We start from the raw sequence: 18663 nt of genomic DNA on the forward strand, positions 1-18663 counted from the left end.
GTTATTCTTTTCAAACTTTAACTACACCGATTTCTCTCTTCTTTAAGCTTTTTTTCATTGTTATTTTCATTGTCAGAGAAATATTTCCTATCACTTCCAATGAAATTTAGTACACTTTAGGTAATTAGAATTAAAAAAAAAATTGACAATTTAAAAAAATAGAAATCATATATCTGTTTTCATATGCATCCTCAATGAAAACTGTTTGTCTGGTTGCCATAAATCTTGGGAAAATCGTTCTGTAAATGACTTGAAAGGTTAGTATGTTAACAACGATCTTAAAATATCTTTTCCTTTAGACTTTTAAAGATACCGAGTTTATCTTACGACAATTCTTTACAGGTTGACTCCTATAAAAATACAAAGTACAGTAAATGAAAAAATTGCTATTTTTTTACAGTTTTGGTCGCTTATTTTTTAATTTGTTTTGAAGTTGTTATTATTCTGCTAGACTAACAACATATATTATTTTAAACAAGCAATAGAAAGATAATTGTGACTGTCTATGTACTATGGGGATTTTATGATCAATGGTGATACTAGTTATTTTTTCACTACCCCTAATTATCTAGGTCCTATAACATCCCTCTTATTCATCACCCCATAATGAACCGATTGCAATATTCAATTAATTGCCCAATCCCTGTAAGTCCCTATAATGCCTAGCATGAACACCCTACAGACATCCGTACGTTCACCGCGGTGGTGGTGGCAGAGATGGTATTACCTAAAGTTAAGGTCAGTAACGGGTCCGTAGTCCGTACCGTGATGTAACTGCAATTAGCCCAAGCCCCGCCTCTGAAGATTCACCCTGTGTCGTGTTAGAGTATATAAGCTGAGGACAGCTCCAGACTCAGCACACCATCTCCCAACGCCTCCTCAGCATCCAGACATGGCTTGCAAGGTGAGCTGGAGCATCTGCTTGGTTTTTTCCTATTTTATTTTTAAGATTTCATAAAAATATTAAGATGTGCATTTATTTTTTTACGGGGTTTGGACCAATACTTTAAAAATTGGTAAATCTTTTTGTACTTCAAAATTGTAAAAATTATTTTGTTTCTTGGGGGTTAGCACAGGACTTAAAATCAAATAAACGTGGGCTTATACGGTCAAGTTTTTTTTTTTTTTTTTTTTATTAAATAGCATATTTTAAATATTAAATTTTACTTAGCGGTCAAACAAATTTAAAGACTAGGTTTTCCATCGTGTTTGTGCAATTTCATTTAGAATTACGGGCAGTTGACGCATTGTGCACTGTCTCTGCTTGGTTAATGGTTTTTTGTTTGTGTGTTTATTATGATGCCTTATAAACTTGTAACATGTTCTTGCAGACTCTCCTCGTTCTGGCTCTGGCCATCTCAGCTGTCGCCGCCGGCGTCGCCCCTGCGGCTCCCTACGTCGCTCCAGGAGTCGCCACACCCTACGCTGCCCCTGTACCTCCTGTCGCCCCCTACGCTGGTAGAGTGCCTCCCTACGCTGGCTATAGTGGTGGATACGGTGGAGCCTACGGTGGTGCCTATGGTGGTTACGGAGGTGCCTACGCTCCCGGAGCCTACGCCCCCGGCGAGTACGACCCCAACCCCCAGTACACCTTCAGCTACAACGTCGCAGAGCCTCTGACCGGTGACTTCAAGGACCAGACGGAGACTCGCAGCGGAGACGTCGTCCAAGGCAGATACAGTCTTCTGGAGGCTGATGGCTCTAGGAGAGTTGTCGAGTACACCGCCGACCCAGTTGGAGGATTCAACGCCGTCGTTAGCAAGGAAGGAGGAGTCGCCGTCCCACCAGGTGCCGCTCCCGGTGTTACCGCCCCCGTACCCTTTGCCGGAGCTGTCGCCCCCGGAGTTGCCCCCTACGCCGCCGGCAGGTACGCTGGATACGGTGGACGTATTCCTCCCTACGCTGGAGCCGCACCCTATGCTGGAGCTGCCCCTTACGCCGCACCGTACGCTGCACCCTACGCTGCTCCCTATGCTGCACCTTACGCCGGTAAGGCTCCATACGCTGCACCATATGCTGCCCCCTACGCTGCTCCCTACGCTGCCCCCTACGCTGCACCCTACGCCGCTCCGTACGCTGCACCCTACGCTGCTCCATACGGCGCTAAGGCTCCGATCGCTCCTGCCGTTGCTCCCTATAAAGCGTGGTAGATGTGTCTTCTAGCCTTCGTATAGTGGTCTAAACTTCCTTCATTTCATCTTGTTAACCATACCATGTATGTATAGATTATATTGTAATAAATACGTGTTTTTATAAAATATTTGTTTTTCTTAAACGCCATATTTATTAACTCCGAAATACTATATGTTTCCTGCCTTTTGGAAAGGTTTAGGTTTCAATCCTTATAAAAAATCATTCATTTTCGCTTTTCTCTGTAATTCTGTTTGACTTAATCCTCACTTGAATTAAGTTTTGCCAGATTCAATTTTTGAACAACCAAAACATTGTTTGGCACTGCAAAGTAAAATAATCAAGAAAAGTAAATTTTGTTATTGAAACATATTTATTCCCTATTACTAACTGATCAGTTTCAAAGACTTGAATGACCTGAATATGTGTATCACTTGCATCTGTGTCATCGCATTACTAAGCTGCAAGAGACGGTGTTTTTACAAGTACTTACCATGGGCGGGGGTCGCCTTCTGGACCATGACTACGACAACTGGAGCATACATTGTCATATATATATCACCAGGTCTACTGTCCTCAACAATACAACAGGTACTCTTTCAGTGTACACACCACCACACTACAGCACCATGGCTCTTCAGGTAAGCAGTAAAATTGTTAACATTAAAAAGTTTAAATTTAATATCATAATAGCATTTATTTTTAAGAAAGATATGATTATTTCCTTTTCTTACAAGTTGCTTGTAGTGGTAGTGGTTTATTTTTTGTTCGTATTTAGTGAGACAATAAACTCTTTTTCCCATGGTGTATACTGTAGCTTAAATGGTGTATGCCACATCTTCTTTTTGGTAGTGTTCAAACCCATTCCAAAAATGTATTTCCAAATTATAAACTTTTATAAATCTTTTTGCACTATTAGAGATCACTATTAGTAAAGAAACGGACCTTATGTGGTTTGTATTAATTTCTATTAGTGGTTAAAGCATGATCCAAGAAAAAAATAATTCGAGTGTAGTAATCAATATTCGGGTGTCTGTGACTTAAAAATGTCTTCATCCAAACGTGATCTCAAAATCTCCGCGCGCACTGAATGTATGGAATAATATCATTGTTAAGCCTTTTAAAATATTTATGATTCATCCAAATTTCATTTCAAATACGAGTAACACTATTATTGTAGGACAAAGTTTTTGCAATAATGAATTAAAACGAAAGTAACAAAAGTAGTTGTTATTAAAACACCAAAAGACTTCAAGATAGGACGAACTAGATATGTTTATTGTTAGCTTAATAACGTTGGTATTTTTTAGTTTTCTTATATATTCTTTGATAAAATTATCCCTTCAATGCCCACCTTAAACAATGGTATAGTACTACAAATACTAGCTTTTTCTAAATCATGAAAAAATTTGAGTGGAGGTCAACGAGTGCATATACCTAAAAATCATACGAGGCATATGGAATCGACTGTAAAATGGTAAAACAATCTAACATATTTACACTAAATTATATTGAATCCAAGACAAAATGCTTTTTTGGTTGAAGCTATTCATCTTCATTTCTTATAAATGCCACAAAATGCATCTAAAGAATGCGAAACATATTGTTTTAAAATTATTTAGCCTATTTAAAATTACCATTTACTAAACATAATCATTTTTTTGTAATTTGTTATATGTGTTTCATTAAATTACTTCACTTAAGGAACGTCAGTATATGATATCAAGTCAATGTGTTAAATCAATTCCGACGCAGAATTTGTATGTGCGTGTTATTAGCCGGCATTTAAACTTTATGGTCATGTGGATATAACGGCAATGACCCCTGGCGGAATTATTGAAAATAATGTTACCACCGATTTACAACCTGTAATATAGCCTTGTTTCAAATATTATCGCATTCCATTCCTACTTATATCCTCATATTAATTATTAGGTATTTGTAAAAAAATTTCTCTGGCTTTGTTTAAAAATCAACAATTATGTGTTACAGTTGGTACTACTGACGGCTTGTTTCGCCGCGACGCACGCAGCTTACGTTGCCACCCCTGCCCTGGTCGCCCCGGTGCCCACTGTCCCCACCTACACGAGGGCTTACGTCCCCGTCCCCGCCGCCTACGCCGCCCCCGCATATACCGCCCCCGCCTACTCCGCACCCCGTGTTGAAGAGTACGACCCCCGCCCCCAGTACAACTACGAATACTCCGTCCACGACGCCAACACCGGAGACGTAAAGAGCCAACGGGAGAGCCGCGACGGAGACGTCGTTCAGGGATCCTACAGCCTGGTCGAGCCTGACGGTTCCACCAGAACTGTGGAGTACACCGCCGACCCCCACAACGGATTCAACGCCGTCGTCCACAAGGAGGCTGGAGCTCACCCCGCCCCCACTGCTGCCGCCCCTGCTAGAGTCGCTACCCCTGTCTACGCCGCCCCCGTTTACACCGCCCCCGCCGCTAGATACTCGGCCCCCGCCTACACCACATCTTACCCTACTCCGTCATACTCTCCCTCTTCATACCCTGCTCCTGCTTACTCTTCCTCCTCCTACTCCGGCCCCACCTACAGCCGACCTGCGTACTCTTCTCCGTCCTATTCTCAATACAACTCTCCTTCATACCCTACTAGGTACTATTGATGTGTCTTATTCATAGAGTAATACGTCTTATGCCCCGTCTCTGATCTATCTTCTTCATGTACACTGCCATTTATTTTAAATAAAATACTTTCTTCTGCATATTACTCTTATTTTTAATAACCCATTGTTATATTAATGGAAACTATTTGGGTGAAATGCAATTAGTGTTTGAAGATTGACAAACGTTTAAATAATCTGTTTAGTCTGGCTAGTAAAGGTAACCTATGTTTAGCGAATAGTAAAAAAAGGCTGATTTACTCATATAATATTGGATTCTGTTTTTACAATAGCAATAAAACCACACTATACGCCCTCCTACAATCTTACCACTTAACTAACACCCGTCTCAAAACACGTTCTACCCTGCATATTGACTTGCCGTAAGATTATACCAGCAGAGGTTGCGATTTGTTCAAAATTTGTGAATAAACTATAAATAATTTTTGTCAAGTGTGTATTTTGTCTTGGAAATAATATGCCGTTGTAGCAAAGATATTTGTGCTAGTTTATGTATTTATACATACAAACGGCTCAGCCAATATACGAATGAAGATATCGTTCACTGGCTACTGATGTTCATCAGTCAACCTTCTTACGAATATTTGTATTTTAAAATAATCTAGATGAATTCTTGCAAGAAGAATGAGTGGTTTTCTGTGTGTAACCTTCAAATGTGAATCGAATGCTGAACATTTCGGTTGAAATAAATAAACTGCATCAATTTATAATTTAGGTTTTATTTAACAGCGGTAATGTGAGTTAATGTCAATCCTATAATGCATATCACCGAAAATAAATATATTTTAACAGAGGGTTGCAGAAGTGTTGGAATGATGATTGTTATTCCTAATTTTACAACTAATTAACAAATTGTTCATTAATTTACCTGTGGTTGAAATTAATCGTTGCTCCAGAACATAATCCGAGGAATGTCTAATTAATACACTTAAACAGGCGTTTATAAAAAATGTACGTTGTATACATAATAGTAATGATATATTTTAAAAGGTTTCCCTCAAAAATACTCATCTGTGTGAACCCGTCTAAGAGTTTCCATTATTTATCATTTATTTTGCAAAAAAATAAACAAAAGAACAAGAGCTTTGGCTAAACAATGAACACAACACACAACATCAATTACCACAGCAACAACAACGATTACTCAGCACAATGAATAATCACAAGCTTAACATTTGTTAAGATAAAGTAAGTACTGTGAAATTGAATAAAGTATACAATTTCTACAAAAACTAAGATTCCTCTTAAAAGTCGAAACTAAACAATTAAGGTCGGTATAAATAACGCGAGTTTATATTGCCATCATAGTCGTGACTATTCATAGAAATATATATTTTTAATGTTCTATCTATATATTATCAACATATTTATAGGCAAGCACGTTTCTTTAAAACCTATTATTCTCAGCTCGTGTGCATCGCAGGAAAAATGTATGAATACTGTTAGAAATATATTTATTTGCCTGAATATGTGCAGAATCCCTTGATAAATAAAAAAGGCTAAAAATAAGCACAACGAATTAAACAATTTACATGGGCCTTATGGTTTGCCATCATGGTGACTAAATGAAAACTAAATATAAACAGAAGATTAAAACAAATTGAAGAAATTCCAATCACTTGTGATAAATAAAACAAAAAATGTAAAAACGAATTTGAAATAAAACATATGATTGGAATTCATTTAATTTGTTTTAATTTTCTGTTTATAATTTGTTGTTATTTCGTCACCGGCATGTCAACCCATAAGGTCCATGTTTATTTTTGAAATTTAAAATTAATCTTTTGTGCTTATTTGTAGCCTTATTTAATTTATAATGGGATTCTGCACATCTACAGGCAAATATATTTCTAACAGTATTCATAGATTTTACCTGCGATGCACAAGAGCTGAGAAAGAAGGTTTGAAAGAAACATGCTTGCCTATAAATATATAGATTGTGTAATATAAGATGTTATTGATGAACACAGTGTTTCGTGAAGCATAAGTTAATAATTCCAAATAGCAACCCTTTGTACAAAGTCATAATAATCATAAGTGTATACCGGTAGTAATGTTTGTTTTATTTACAGGTAGGACAACTGGAGCGGACCCACAGAGTATGTACCAAGTAATTTCTCTAGTTTGTATCTGCAATTACCATAGTAATACATTACTGGGGTAACACTATAACTCCACAAACGAAAGTTCCACACAACCCGGCACTGTCTTATGTGTGATGTATAATCAATGACACTAATGAATAATTGATTAATGGATATGAGTCACTAGTGAGTGCAATCACTTTCACTCTTCTGATTTGTTCTCTGTAAACATACCAGGGGGATGATTACTAGTTAAATATAGTCATTTATTTATACTTTGCATTAGCTTTGAGTGTATACACTGCCGTGAAGTATACATAAATTTTCATGTAAAAATTGCACCCAATACTTTAAATTGAAATAATTTGTTCCAAACTAACCGCCGCGCCGACAGTGTGCTCCTAAAATATACCGTTTTATTTAAAACTATACAGCATATTTATATAAATAACTTCTTGATCAGCATTGTACGTGTTATTACAGTAAGTAAATAAAAGAAAAGACTGTGAAGTGTTTGTGTTCGATTGGACACTCCAATCATCATCAGACCCAATAGGCTAATGACAAGAATCTTGAATGGCGTCCCTACTTATATCCTATTGGGTACCGAAAGCACCGGCCAATACATTTTTTTAAGTACAACTGGGGAGTCGAAATTTACTTGTTCATTGATCAGTTTATTTCTATTCTTACATTTTTCCTTATAGACATACAATTCTTCCCAAGCATTCATTAGCTATTTCATTAGTTATAGAAACATTGAATTAGTATTAAAAAAATAATTGTAAATTGGTTTGTTTGGACTGTTGGAAGCAAAAATAAAGAACAAAATAAAATAAAATTACATATCATGCCTTACAATTCTTTAAAATATATAGACTATCCTCCATTTTTCCTATTGAGTGGCCATTTTGTAACGGGTGTTGTGCAACATTTGATCTTTCCGGTTTGTTGTTCTTTCACGCAGATATGTGGTTTTTGAAGTGGTGAACGAATTTCACAGTCTATCTAATGTTTCCAATCTAGTGTTCTGTATGTATCTAGTGTTGTGTAATGTATGTGTTGTGTGATGTGTCATCTGTGTTCTAATGTTCTAATGTGTGCGTGTGCGGTTTTTGGTTTGCTGTTCAAGATTCTTGTCATTCGTCTATTGGGTCTAATGATGATTGGAGTGTCTAATCGAAATCGATCACCACATACCAATTTTTATGTACATTTAAGATATCGGATTCTGAAATCAGTGACAATGTGATTGATTGTTGTATGTATGTTAAATTACTTCAACTTCAGAGTTTTCTATATTAAAAGGCTTTACGAGGAATTCATAAATTGTATTTTTAACGTGTATTTCCCACGACTTGTCATTCCTGCTGTAAAGGTTAGCATTAACTGGCACACTTGCTCCACAAACGTGGAATATGTGTAATTTGGTGGTTAGCCTTGAGGACGACCCGTTAATCAGATCAGCTGTTTAATAATCAGCTGACTCCTGTTCCTGGATGTTACTTTGACCTTGACAAGTTGTCGGATGGCATCTCTGCGATTTCTTGATGTAATATATGGATCCACATAAACATTCCAACACAATTTTGGTTCCTGCTCTGTAGTTTCAGTAATGGCCACTTTTAAAGGTTTTTAATCGATTTTAGAAAAAAAATATTGTGGAATTTTATGTAGAATTTCTTTCCGTATTTGTTAAGTTTGTCTAGGTATGCATGTTGGTTAGATAATTGTAGACCAATATAAGGCTTGAGTGGGTGTTACTTCTTTAAGCTTAGAATTTTCTTTTTTTTTATAAAAGTAATGAGTACCATTGTGGAGTTAGCGTGCTTGAAGAATTGGCCACTAGCTCTTTTCTTATGAAAATTTGAACTCTTTAAAAAAATTAATTATGTATTTTGAAGTTTGCAATGTTTTATACTTGTCGATACTTCTTTGGAAAACTTGTATACTGAAAAAATAGAACTTAACGGGACTAAATATTTGTACGAAGAAATACTACAGATCGAGATTTAGCACTATTTTTCGTATGTCTTATATGTATAAACATTGTAATGATTTTTGAATTGAAATAGATTGTGATTTGATTTTTTATTAAAAATATATATGATTTCTGATATTTTTTATATATTTAGTTGTCAATAATCTATGAAAAAAACACCGAAACCCATTTTATTTTAAACCACTTTAGCCCTAATTTAACTTGTAAATTACAAATAATATGTAACGACCAATAAAATCTCGATAATACTGCAAAAATTAGTCCGTAACAAACTGTCTGTAATAAACTGAGCACTACAAAAACAGTCATTTAAAGCGTTTATTTAAACAGTAAATCACTTATTAAATTTTTTGGAAGTCGTAGAAGATTGTTAATTGTTAACCAATTGTATTGTTATAAATTGTGTTAGTATCCAATGTTTTACAATTTGAAATCGTCACCAGTATTAATTACTATCTATTTTACATTAAAATTATCACTTTCTATTTCTCTTTCAGTGTCAGCTTTGCTCTCAATCTTTTGTTAGTTTAAACGTCATCTGACTGTGTCACATGTTGTTCCTTTTTTGTAGAACATGGATTCTGGGTTTTTAATGCGCTTTAGTTCTTCTCCCAAAACATGTTGCATTTCTCTAACTTCTTCCTCAATATTTATTCGATTGGCGTGATTTCCAGTGACTAGCATTTAAATACGAAGAAACGTCCTTTATCTTTCTCTCGCTTGTGGTTTTGTCCAATTCACTTTTTTACTGTAACAGGTAGAGTCGACACGCATTTTAAAATACCACTCCAAGTTTCAACATTAGACTGAACTTTTATAACAATATACGCATCCTCACATAAAAATGCACAGGATCATTTATCCTCTGTGCACTACATATCTTAAAACGGACAAGAACAAGAAGTAAAAAACAAAACATTTAGATTTCACGACGTGATTCCTCCCGGGTTTCTGTCCAATCCTGTTACGGATCTTCTAAATTGGCTCCTGCTGTTGCCATAAATATCCTGGCGAGATGTCCTTGTCTAAACGCACTTCGGTTGCATCCATGGCCTCTGTAATGATTTGCTGGTTGTCCTTTATCGCGTACAAGCTGGACCCGTGTTTAGTGTAAGTGCAAAAAATGTGTATCGCAATTCAGATTTACTGGGTGTAAATCTCGACCGCGTATGCTTTTTTGTCATTATTTTACTGTTCTTTTTGTAATTATTCTAAAAAGTAGTATTTATATGTGATTTTGATTTGCTTAATCCATGCAATGTTTAGCTTAATGTAAATGGATTTTCGACCGAGAAGGAAAAAGTTAAATAGGACCCTGAGATAGTTTTACGAAATACCAAATTACGGAATGTGAGGAGTGGTTTGTTTATAAGGAACATTTTTTCTTAGTTAATATACGTTAAAAATAAATAATATGCTATGCTAACAATAAATATGTCTGTGGACAGTTAAATCCTTTTCTTGTTATCACTAGGGCTTACAATATTTATTTAACTTGGAAACAAACTGCATTCAATTCTAATCACTAAAACTTTGTTTAGAAGGACACCGCTATCAATAAATAAATTTCTCAATTCTCCTTCCAATGTTTTTCTAAAACAGATACATTTTGAAAAAATCCAAAAATTAAAAATACGTAAAATCAAAGTCTTTCATAAACTAATTGCTTTTGTAAAACTGTTAAATGAAGTATGCATAGTTGAATTTTGAATCAATGATGAAAAGCAACAGGCAAGATGTTAGGACTTGTGAGAGAATCTTTGGTTTTGCGCAGAGTTGTGTATTTGATGATTGTTCCTAAACTATTTGATATTATGAATTGCCAGAGCATTCAGGAACTTAAAGTGTACAACAGTAATATCTTTCAGTGATCTTTTATTAGATCTTTAAATATATTACAAATGTTTAACAACCATGTGTATTGTGAAAACTGAATGGCCGGTTTACACATACATTTGCCCTGAACGCGAGGAACATCTTATATATTAAAAAAATTTGGTTTTTCTTTTCCGAGTTCGTTTGGCTCTTCTACCCGACCGATTTTCATGATTGAGGTCTCAAATTGAAGGTATGCACGCTCAGATTTGCCATCAAGCATCGGCATATATTTATCTACAATACTACTCGGCTTATACGTAAAACAAATTTGCTCCCCATGTTATTCTTATGGGAGTTAAATTTGGGGTTTCTTTGCCGAGTTCGTTTGGTTCTTCTACCCGACCGTTTTTCATGATTGAGGTCTCAAATTGAAGTTATGCACGCACAGATTTGCCATCAAGCATCGGCATCAATGTATCTATAATCCCACGCGGATTATACGTAAACGAAATTTGTTCTCCATGTATTTCTTATGGGAGTTAAATTTGGGGTTTCTTTGCCGAGTTCGTTTGGCTCTTCTACCCGACCGATTTTCATGATTGAGGTCTCGAATTGAAGGTATGCACTTACAGACTTGCCATCAAGCATCGGGATATATTTATCTATAATCCTACTCGGCTTATAAGTAAAAGAAATTTGCTCCCCATGTTATTCTTATGGGAGTTAAATTTGGTTTATCTTTGCCGAGTTCGATTGGCTCTTCTACCCGACCGTTTTTCATGATTGAGGTCTCAAATTGAAGTTATGCACGCACAGATTTGCCATCAAGCATCGGCATCAATGTATCTATAATCCCACGCGGATTATACGTAAACGAAATTTGTTCCCCATGTATTTCTTATGGGAGTTAAATTTGGGGTTTCTTTGCCGAGTTCGTTTGGCTCTTCTACCCGACCGATTTTCATGATTGAGGTCTCGAATTGAAGGTATGCACTTACAGACTTGCCATCAAGCATCGGGATATATTTATCTATAATCCTACTCGGCTTATAAGTAAAAGAAATTTGCTCCCCATGTTATTCTTATGGGAGTTAAATTTGGTTTATCTTTGCCGAGTTCGATTGGCTCTTCTACCCGACCGTTTTTCATGATTGAGGTCTCAAATTGAAGTTATGCACGCACAGATTTGCCATCAAGCATCGGCATCAATGTATCTATAATCCCACGCGGATTATACGTAAACGAAATTTGTTCCCCATGTATTTCTTATGGGAGTTAAATTTGGGGTTTCTTTGCCGAGTTCGTTTGGCTCTTCTACCCGACCGATTTTCATGATTGAGGTCTCGAATTGAAGGTATGCACTTACAGACTTGCCATCAAGCATCGGGATGTATTTATCTATAATCCTACTCGGCTTATAAGTAAAAGAAATTTGCTCCCCATGTTATTCTTATGGGAGTTAAATTTGGTTTATCTTTGCCGAGTTCGATTGGCTCTTCTACCCGACCGTTTTTCATGATTGAGGTCTCAAATTGAAGTTATGCACGCACAGATTTGCCATCAAGCATCGGCATCAATGTATCTATAATCCCACGCGGATTATACGTAAACGAAATTTGTTCCCCATGTATTTCTTATGGGAGTTAAATTTGGGGTTTCTTTGCCGAGTTCGTTTGGCTCTTCTACCCGACCGATTTTCATGATTGAGGTCTCGAATTGAAGGTATGCACTTACAGACTTGCCATCAAGCATCGGGATGTATTTATCTATAATCCTACTCGGCTTATAAGTAAAAGAAATTTGCTCCCCATGTTATTCTTATGGGAGTTAAATTTGGTTTATCTTTGCCAAGTTCGATTGGCTCTTCTACCCGACCGATTTTCATGATTGAGGTCTCAAATTGAAGTTATACACGCACAGATTTGCCATCAAGCATCGGCATAAATGTATCTATAATCCCACGCGGATTATACGTAAACGAAATTTGTTCCCCATGTATTTCTTATGGGAGTTAAATTTGGGGTTTCTTTGCCGAGTTCGTTTGGTTCTTCTACCCGACCGTTTTTCATGATTGAGGTCTCAAATTGAAGTTATGCACGCACAGATTTGCCATCAAGCATCGGCATCAATGTATCTATAATCCCACGCGGATTATACGTAAACGAAATTTGTTCCCCATGTATTTCTTATGGGAGTTAAATTTGGGGTTTCTTTGCCGAGTTCGTTTGGCTCTTCTACCCGACCGATTTTCATGATTGAGGTCTCGAATTGAAGGTATGCACTTACAGACTTGCCATCAAGCATCGGGATATATTTATCTATAATCCTACTCGGCTTATAAGTAAAAGAAATTTGCTCCCCATGTTATTCTTATGGGAGTTAAATTTGGTTTATCTTTGCCGAGTTCGATTGGCTCTTCTACCCGACCGTTTTTCATGATTGAGGTCTCAAATTGAAGTTATGCACGCACAGATTTGCCATCAAGCATCGGCATCAATGTATCTATAATCCCACGCGGATTATACGTAAACGAAATTTGTTCCCCATGTATTTCTTATGGGAGTTAAATTTGGGGTTTCTTTGCCGAGTTCGTTTGGCTCTTCTACCCGACCGATTTTCATGATTGAGGTCTCGAATTGAAGGTATGCACTTACAGACTTGCCATCAAGCATCGGCATCAATGTATCTATAATTCCACGCGATTTCTACGTAAACGAAATTTGCTCCCCATGTTATTCTTATGGGAGTTAAATTTTGTTTCTCTTTGCCGAGTTCGTTTGGCTCATCTTCCCGACCGATTTTCATGATTGAGGTCTCGAATTGAAGGTATGCACGCACAGATTTTCCATCAAGCATCGGCAAATATTTATCTATAACCCCACTTGGTTTATACGTAAAAAAAATTTCCTCTCCATGTATTTTTTATAGAAGTTAAATTTTGTTTCTCTTTTCCGAGTTCGTTTGGCTTTTTTAACCGACCGATTTTCAAGATTGAGGTCTCAAACTGAGGGTATGTACGCACAGATGTCCCATCAAGCATTGGAATATATGTAGCTACAGTCCAAACCCGGATTATACGTAAAATAAATTTGCTCTATTGGTAGTTAAATTTAGTTTTTCATTTCCCAGTTCGTTTGGCTCTTCTACTTGACCAATTTTCATGGTTGAATCTTCAAATTGAAGTTATGCATGTCCAGATTTCACAACAAGCATCGGTTTAAGATACAATATACAAAATAAAAAAAAAATAAAAAATACAAGGTTAAACCGGTCGAAATCAACAGGTACTGTTGAGGTAATTCTATTTTGGAACCATTTGGTTTGTTTGTGATTCAGCACTATGCCAATCTTAATAATCATAATTAATTACACAAATGATGCCGGAATTTTACCGAAGGTTCTTATATGAAAATAAATAGGATAACGTAATTAGAATTGAGTATAGATATCAACTTTCGTTTTTTCGTTTCGTTTAGTTTTTTGTTTTGTTTTTGTCTAAATAATCTACTTTTATTTGGGCTATCGGTATAATATCGGGCTATACTTTTATTCGGGCGGAGGGTATGTTGAGTTGAGCTGACTCTGAACTTTAGTTTCAAAACATTTTCCAATATCTTATCTTAGACAAAATTTGTGATTCCTTCAAAAAATATTTACATCTGTCTTTCGAACATATGATTGAATCTATAAATATATATACTTATTTAATACGCAAGCAGACCTTTTGTGACAATTACTCCTCCGAAACTACTGAACCGATTGACATGTTTTTGGTGTCATTGGAAAGAGTGTAACGTGAAGTTGTGCAGGAAACTTTCTTTTTAAGTAAATAATTAGAGAGTGAGGCCCTGGGGCCCATTAAAGTTTTGTATTTCTCCATAAGATTAACATGAGAAACAAACATTTTTATGAAACTCCAGCTGTTGTCAGAAATTAAAAGTGAGAAGAAGAACATATGTTAATTGTAAAATTGTGACAGAGAGGTTATGCAGAAAATCAGGTAGTTAATGGTTTTTGGTGCTATTAAAATAAAGATGTATAAAGATGTAAAATAAAGATAAAATATTTACAAGAAATGTTAATTACATGGAACTGTTAGATACGTAAACTACGAGTCGAGTCTGTTAAACTTATCGGAAATTATGACTTTTTATTAGTTTTTAAATAAGTTATTTGTTTTTAAATAACTACTTTACTTCTTTACAATTGCTCGATTTCGAGCAACATGTACACTAGTAAAAAATAAATTAGTTTATCAAGTATTTAAAATGAATATTAAAATAATCTGTCATCCACTTAGGAAATAAATGTATGTAATTATTAAAGCATTACACATAGTATAAATAAGTCAATCCTGCGTATGTCATTTCATTTCTATCCAAATGTTGAATTTGTGTCAGTAACTCTGAATGTTTACAGCTGTTACGTTAAGCAAATAGTTTTATACAAAAAGCCATTCTAGAATGTTAGCGTCGGCTGCAAGACTAAAAAAAAATAAACTTAATTTCCAAATAACTGAAACCCTAAACTAAAATTATGGCTTCGACATTCCCTAGTTCTCAAAATTATCTTTCTTTCAACACAAAAATCATGAAAATCCGTCGAGTGGTTGATTCAGAATCATGAAATAAAAAAAAACACTGTTTCGTTTTAATATTATAGACGAGCTGTTTGGCCCGTCCTACGTACGGGAATCGAGTAGTCCATTAAAACTGTATTATGATTCAGAACAGCTAGTTTACAACTTGGTGGCCGATTCACATACACTGGCTTTGAGTAGCTACATACCACCTTCCACTGCATAGGCCTACTATCACTTACCGTACCTTATTTTACCCCCTTGGCCACTGAAACCTCTAAAATGATCCTGTCCTCCCGTTCTCTTCTATCCCCTGCCACTTCTGGATGACAGAAAGACAGGAAATACCAGTCCGAAGATATCTTTCATTACTTGGTCTTCCAAGTGGTCTTCTACCTTGTAGTACTCCTTGGAATCTATCTATCTATCTATATATATAATACGTGAAGCCGTTTTTTGTTAACGCAACTCCTCCCTTATTTGTAGACCAAATTTAACGTTTAAGGTGTCAAAAGATTCGTCTCAATATGTAGTTGTGCAATAAGGTTTTAGAATCTTAAAATTCCTACTCTTAAGGGCGTGAGACCCTCTCAAAGGTTGGGTTTTCCCAATAAGAAATACATAGAACAAATTTAAAAACAAAAACAGCTGTTTATAAAAAGAAACTCATTAGCTTTTTGGGAGTAAATATTGATGTTGGTAATATTCAGTAGGTTAAGACAAGTTAAACAGTTAATCCGTTTTTTGGAAGAACAGAAAATGCCTCAAGTTCAAAGAAGAAATATTGAAAACGGGAGGATAAGACAATTTATAGTAAGCTATCTTATTTTTGCGTGCGTATGAGGGGAGTAGAAAAAGAGAGGTCTGGTCTAACAGACACCCATCCAGATACACATTCACTTGGTGAGAAGAATAATATTTGTCAGTTCTGCTATGCAACTTAATTTGGAAGTGAAAAAATATACGAAGCACATAGTGTTGTTACGGTGGTAATGTAAACTTGCCTAATGGCAGATCAAATGAAAGCATGCAAGAAATGTTTACTTCTGACACTGACAGGTCAAGATATTTTAAAACATTTAGTACAAACTATGTTAATGTCTTGACTATGATGAGTTCAAGTAGTAAGATTATACCAAATCTTGGCAGACCATACGTTTTTATTGTAAACTTTTGTATTACTCGCTCTAGGCCCATTTCAATTGAGAAAAAACGCAAATGGATTGTTTTACTTCTAGGTTATGTTGCCAGTTCCTCGGACAAACTTATACAAAGTTTTTTTACTGCATCCACCAAGATAATCCAGACATTTCAAGTCAAAAATAAGAAGTTTAAAAAACTCATTTACTATTGAAAGTTTTGGTAGCAATATAAGTGACCAAACATAAGTGAAGGAATTAGTGTTTATGCATTCAACGATCGAGAAGTTACGGTAAAGATTATTTTTATGATTTAGGAGAGGCAAATAATATACGCTGTAAAAAAAGAAAATTGCTATCAAAATCTTATAGCTACAAGAGTTATCCAACCTATTTCGACAAATTAATCCATACTTTCAAAACTTTGGGACAGGTATTAAGAGGAACTCCACTGAACAACGTGATAACGTTCTGATGCGGGTTATATACTGTGACTGACAGACCACACGTTAAAATACATTAACCAACTTTCAATGGTATTGCTGCTTTAGCCTATTCAAAGCAGATTATGGCTGTCCAGTTGGTAGGCCTAACCCAGAGTTTGTGGGTAAAACATGGAGCACATGAAATGGTTGATATCACCCCACATTTCAGGATTCTCTACGGAGAAAATCCGTTTGATTAGGGGAATGTCTCAAATCAAAGAAATAAAATGACCCAGCTTAAATTACTTAACACAGCTTATCAGTAAGGTAACAGTTTTCTTCAATTCTCAAAGCTTTAAAAACTTTGTTGCAACATGTAACTCGAATAGAAGCATTCATTAGAATTTATAAGTTAAAACTGAGAGCAGAAATAACGTAGGTGAGCCTTGACGGCGCAAATAGAGATATTTAAAATTAGTTCCTAACAATTGTTTAAACAACTCTAAGATGTAACTAGAATTACTCGAATTTAAGCATAACGTTTTCCTCTGCGTTATGTTTCATACTACGCGGCTCATTGAGCCGCACGGGTTCTCTAGTACTAATAATAACTCCGATGACGCACGGTATGGGGAATATTTTATTCATTGAATGATCAACCAAATTTGGCAACCAATGCAATTAATATAATTATTGTTTTACACTTATTGCTAAATGCTCAAAATATGTATATTTCACCCAATTTATCGCAGTTAGATTAATTAACGTAAGCCTTGAAAGTAACCGTCGATTTCGACGGGTTTCACCTAGTTTGATTTGAATACGGTTTGACAGACATCACCAGCTGTTGTGTAACAGATTTTTTAAAGAATTCTGTCAAAGTCCAAGCGCAAGTCGTGTCATGTCAGACACGTCCGTGTGGGTTAACGTGTAGTCTGGAGCGGTTACGCCTACTTCTGCACTCAACATCATCCGGACTCTTCCCTGTTTGGTAGTCTTTGACATTTCACAGTGAAATGTCAAGGATAGGCAATCATCACGGGAATGTTTGGTTATCAGGATCAGCTGATTGTTAGTCACATGTTTCTAAGGCCCAATCACATCTGTAAATGTCTTTCATTAAGTTGATTTGTAAATACAAATTTACCACGAGGAAATGTCGAGTGTTTTAGTGTTGGTATGGGGTTGTTACTGTCAATATATTAGATTATAGTGTGCCAACTTTGTTATGTCAAAATATTGGCCGATTAATAATATCTGTTCAATTGAATAGATTCAATCTTGATCAAAATTTACTAAATGAAATTAAAACCCTGTACACAAATTGCCAGGAGAAGTTAACAACAAAATGGTTGCATTTATAATGTAACCAATGACTTACAAATCTCTTACCATTTGAAAATATAAACTGTAGGTGGAAACAGTCTTATTGGTTGGGAAGAATGACTTTTGAACCCACTTATCATTGGTTTGATTTTATTTCAATAACGTATAAAGTTCCTATCAATATAAGTTTGAAAAGATAATCGATTTTGCAAATTACATCTTAAATCTTCGCTTATCGTTTACAAACACATCAAAAGTGCTAATCGCCGATTAATATGTTAACTTCCTATGTTACCCTAATGGAAGGTATACAATAGCTGTGGATTAGTATACGACTTTCTTTAAAACATTTGACAATTTTGTTTATACCTTGGACGTTATTTCTAGCAACAAACGTACTATTTGAGCCAAGGTAAATTAGGGTGTGGAGTGTCTAAATCTTAGTTTTGAATTACTTGAACAATGAAAACTGAAATGAACGTCAACGAAAACGTAACAAAGCAGC

General features: G+C 35.8%; 2 protein-coding genes across 2 annotated transcripts in view; both read left to right on the top strand.

Annotated features, from left to right (window-relative positions):
• Nucleotides 1–18663, top strand: part of LOC128991335 (neurobeachin-like protein 1) — a 423043-nt gene that overhangs the window by 360826 nt on the left and 43554 nt on the right. The window lies entirely within an intron of this gene.
• Nucleotides 865–4866, top strand: LOC128992882 (DNA-directed RNA polymerase II subunit RPB1-like). The gene is made up of 4 exons (XM_054416628.1): nt 865–904; nt 1332–2147; nt 2592–2771; nt 4123–4866. Exons 1-4 carry the CDS (start codon nt 893–895, stop codon nt 4765–4767), a joined length of 1653 nt encoding a protein of 550 aa, XP_054272603.1. The 5' UTR covers nt 865–892; the 3' UTR covers nt 4768–4866.

The sequence above is a fragment of the Macrosteles quadrilineatus genome, unplaced genomic scaffold, assembly GCF_028750875.1.
Source record: "Macrosteles quadrilineatus isolate MER2022 unplaced genomic scaffold, UCM_ALF_1.0 Scaffold_4__1_contigs__length_99947679, whole genome shotgun sequence".
Lineage (NCBI taxonomy): Eukaryota > Metazoa > Arthropoda > Insecta > Hemiptera > Cicadellidae > Macrosteles > Macrosteles quadrilineatus.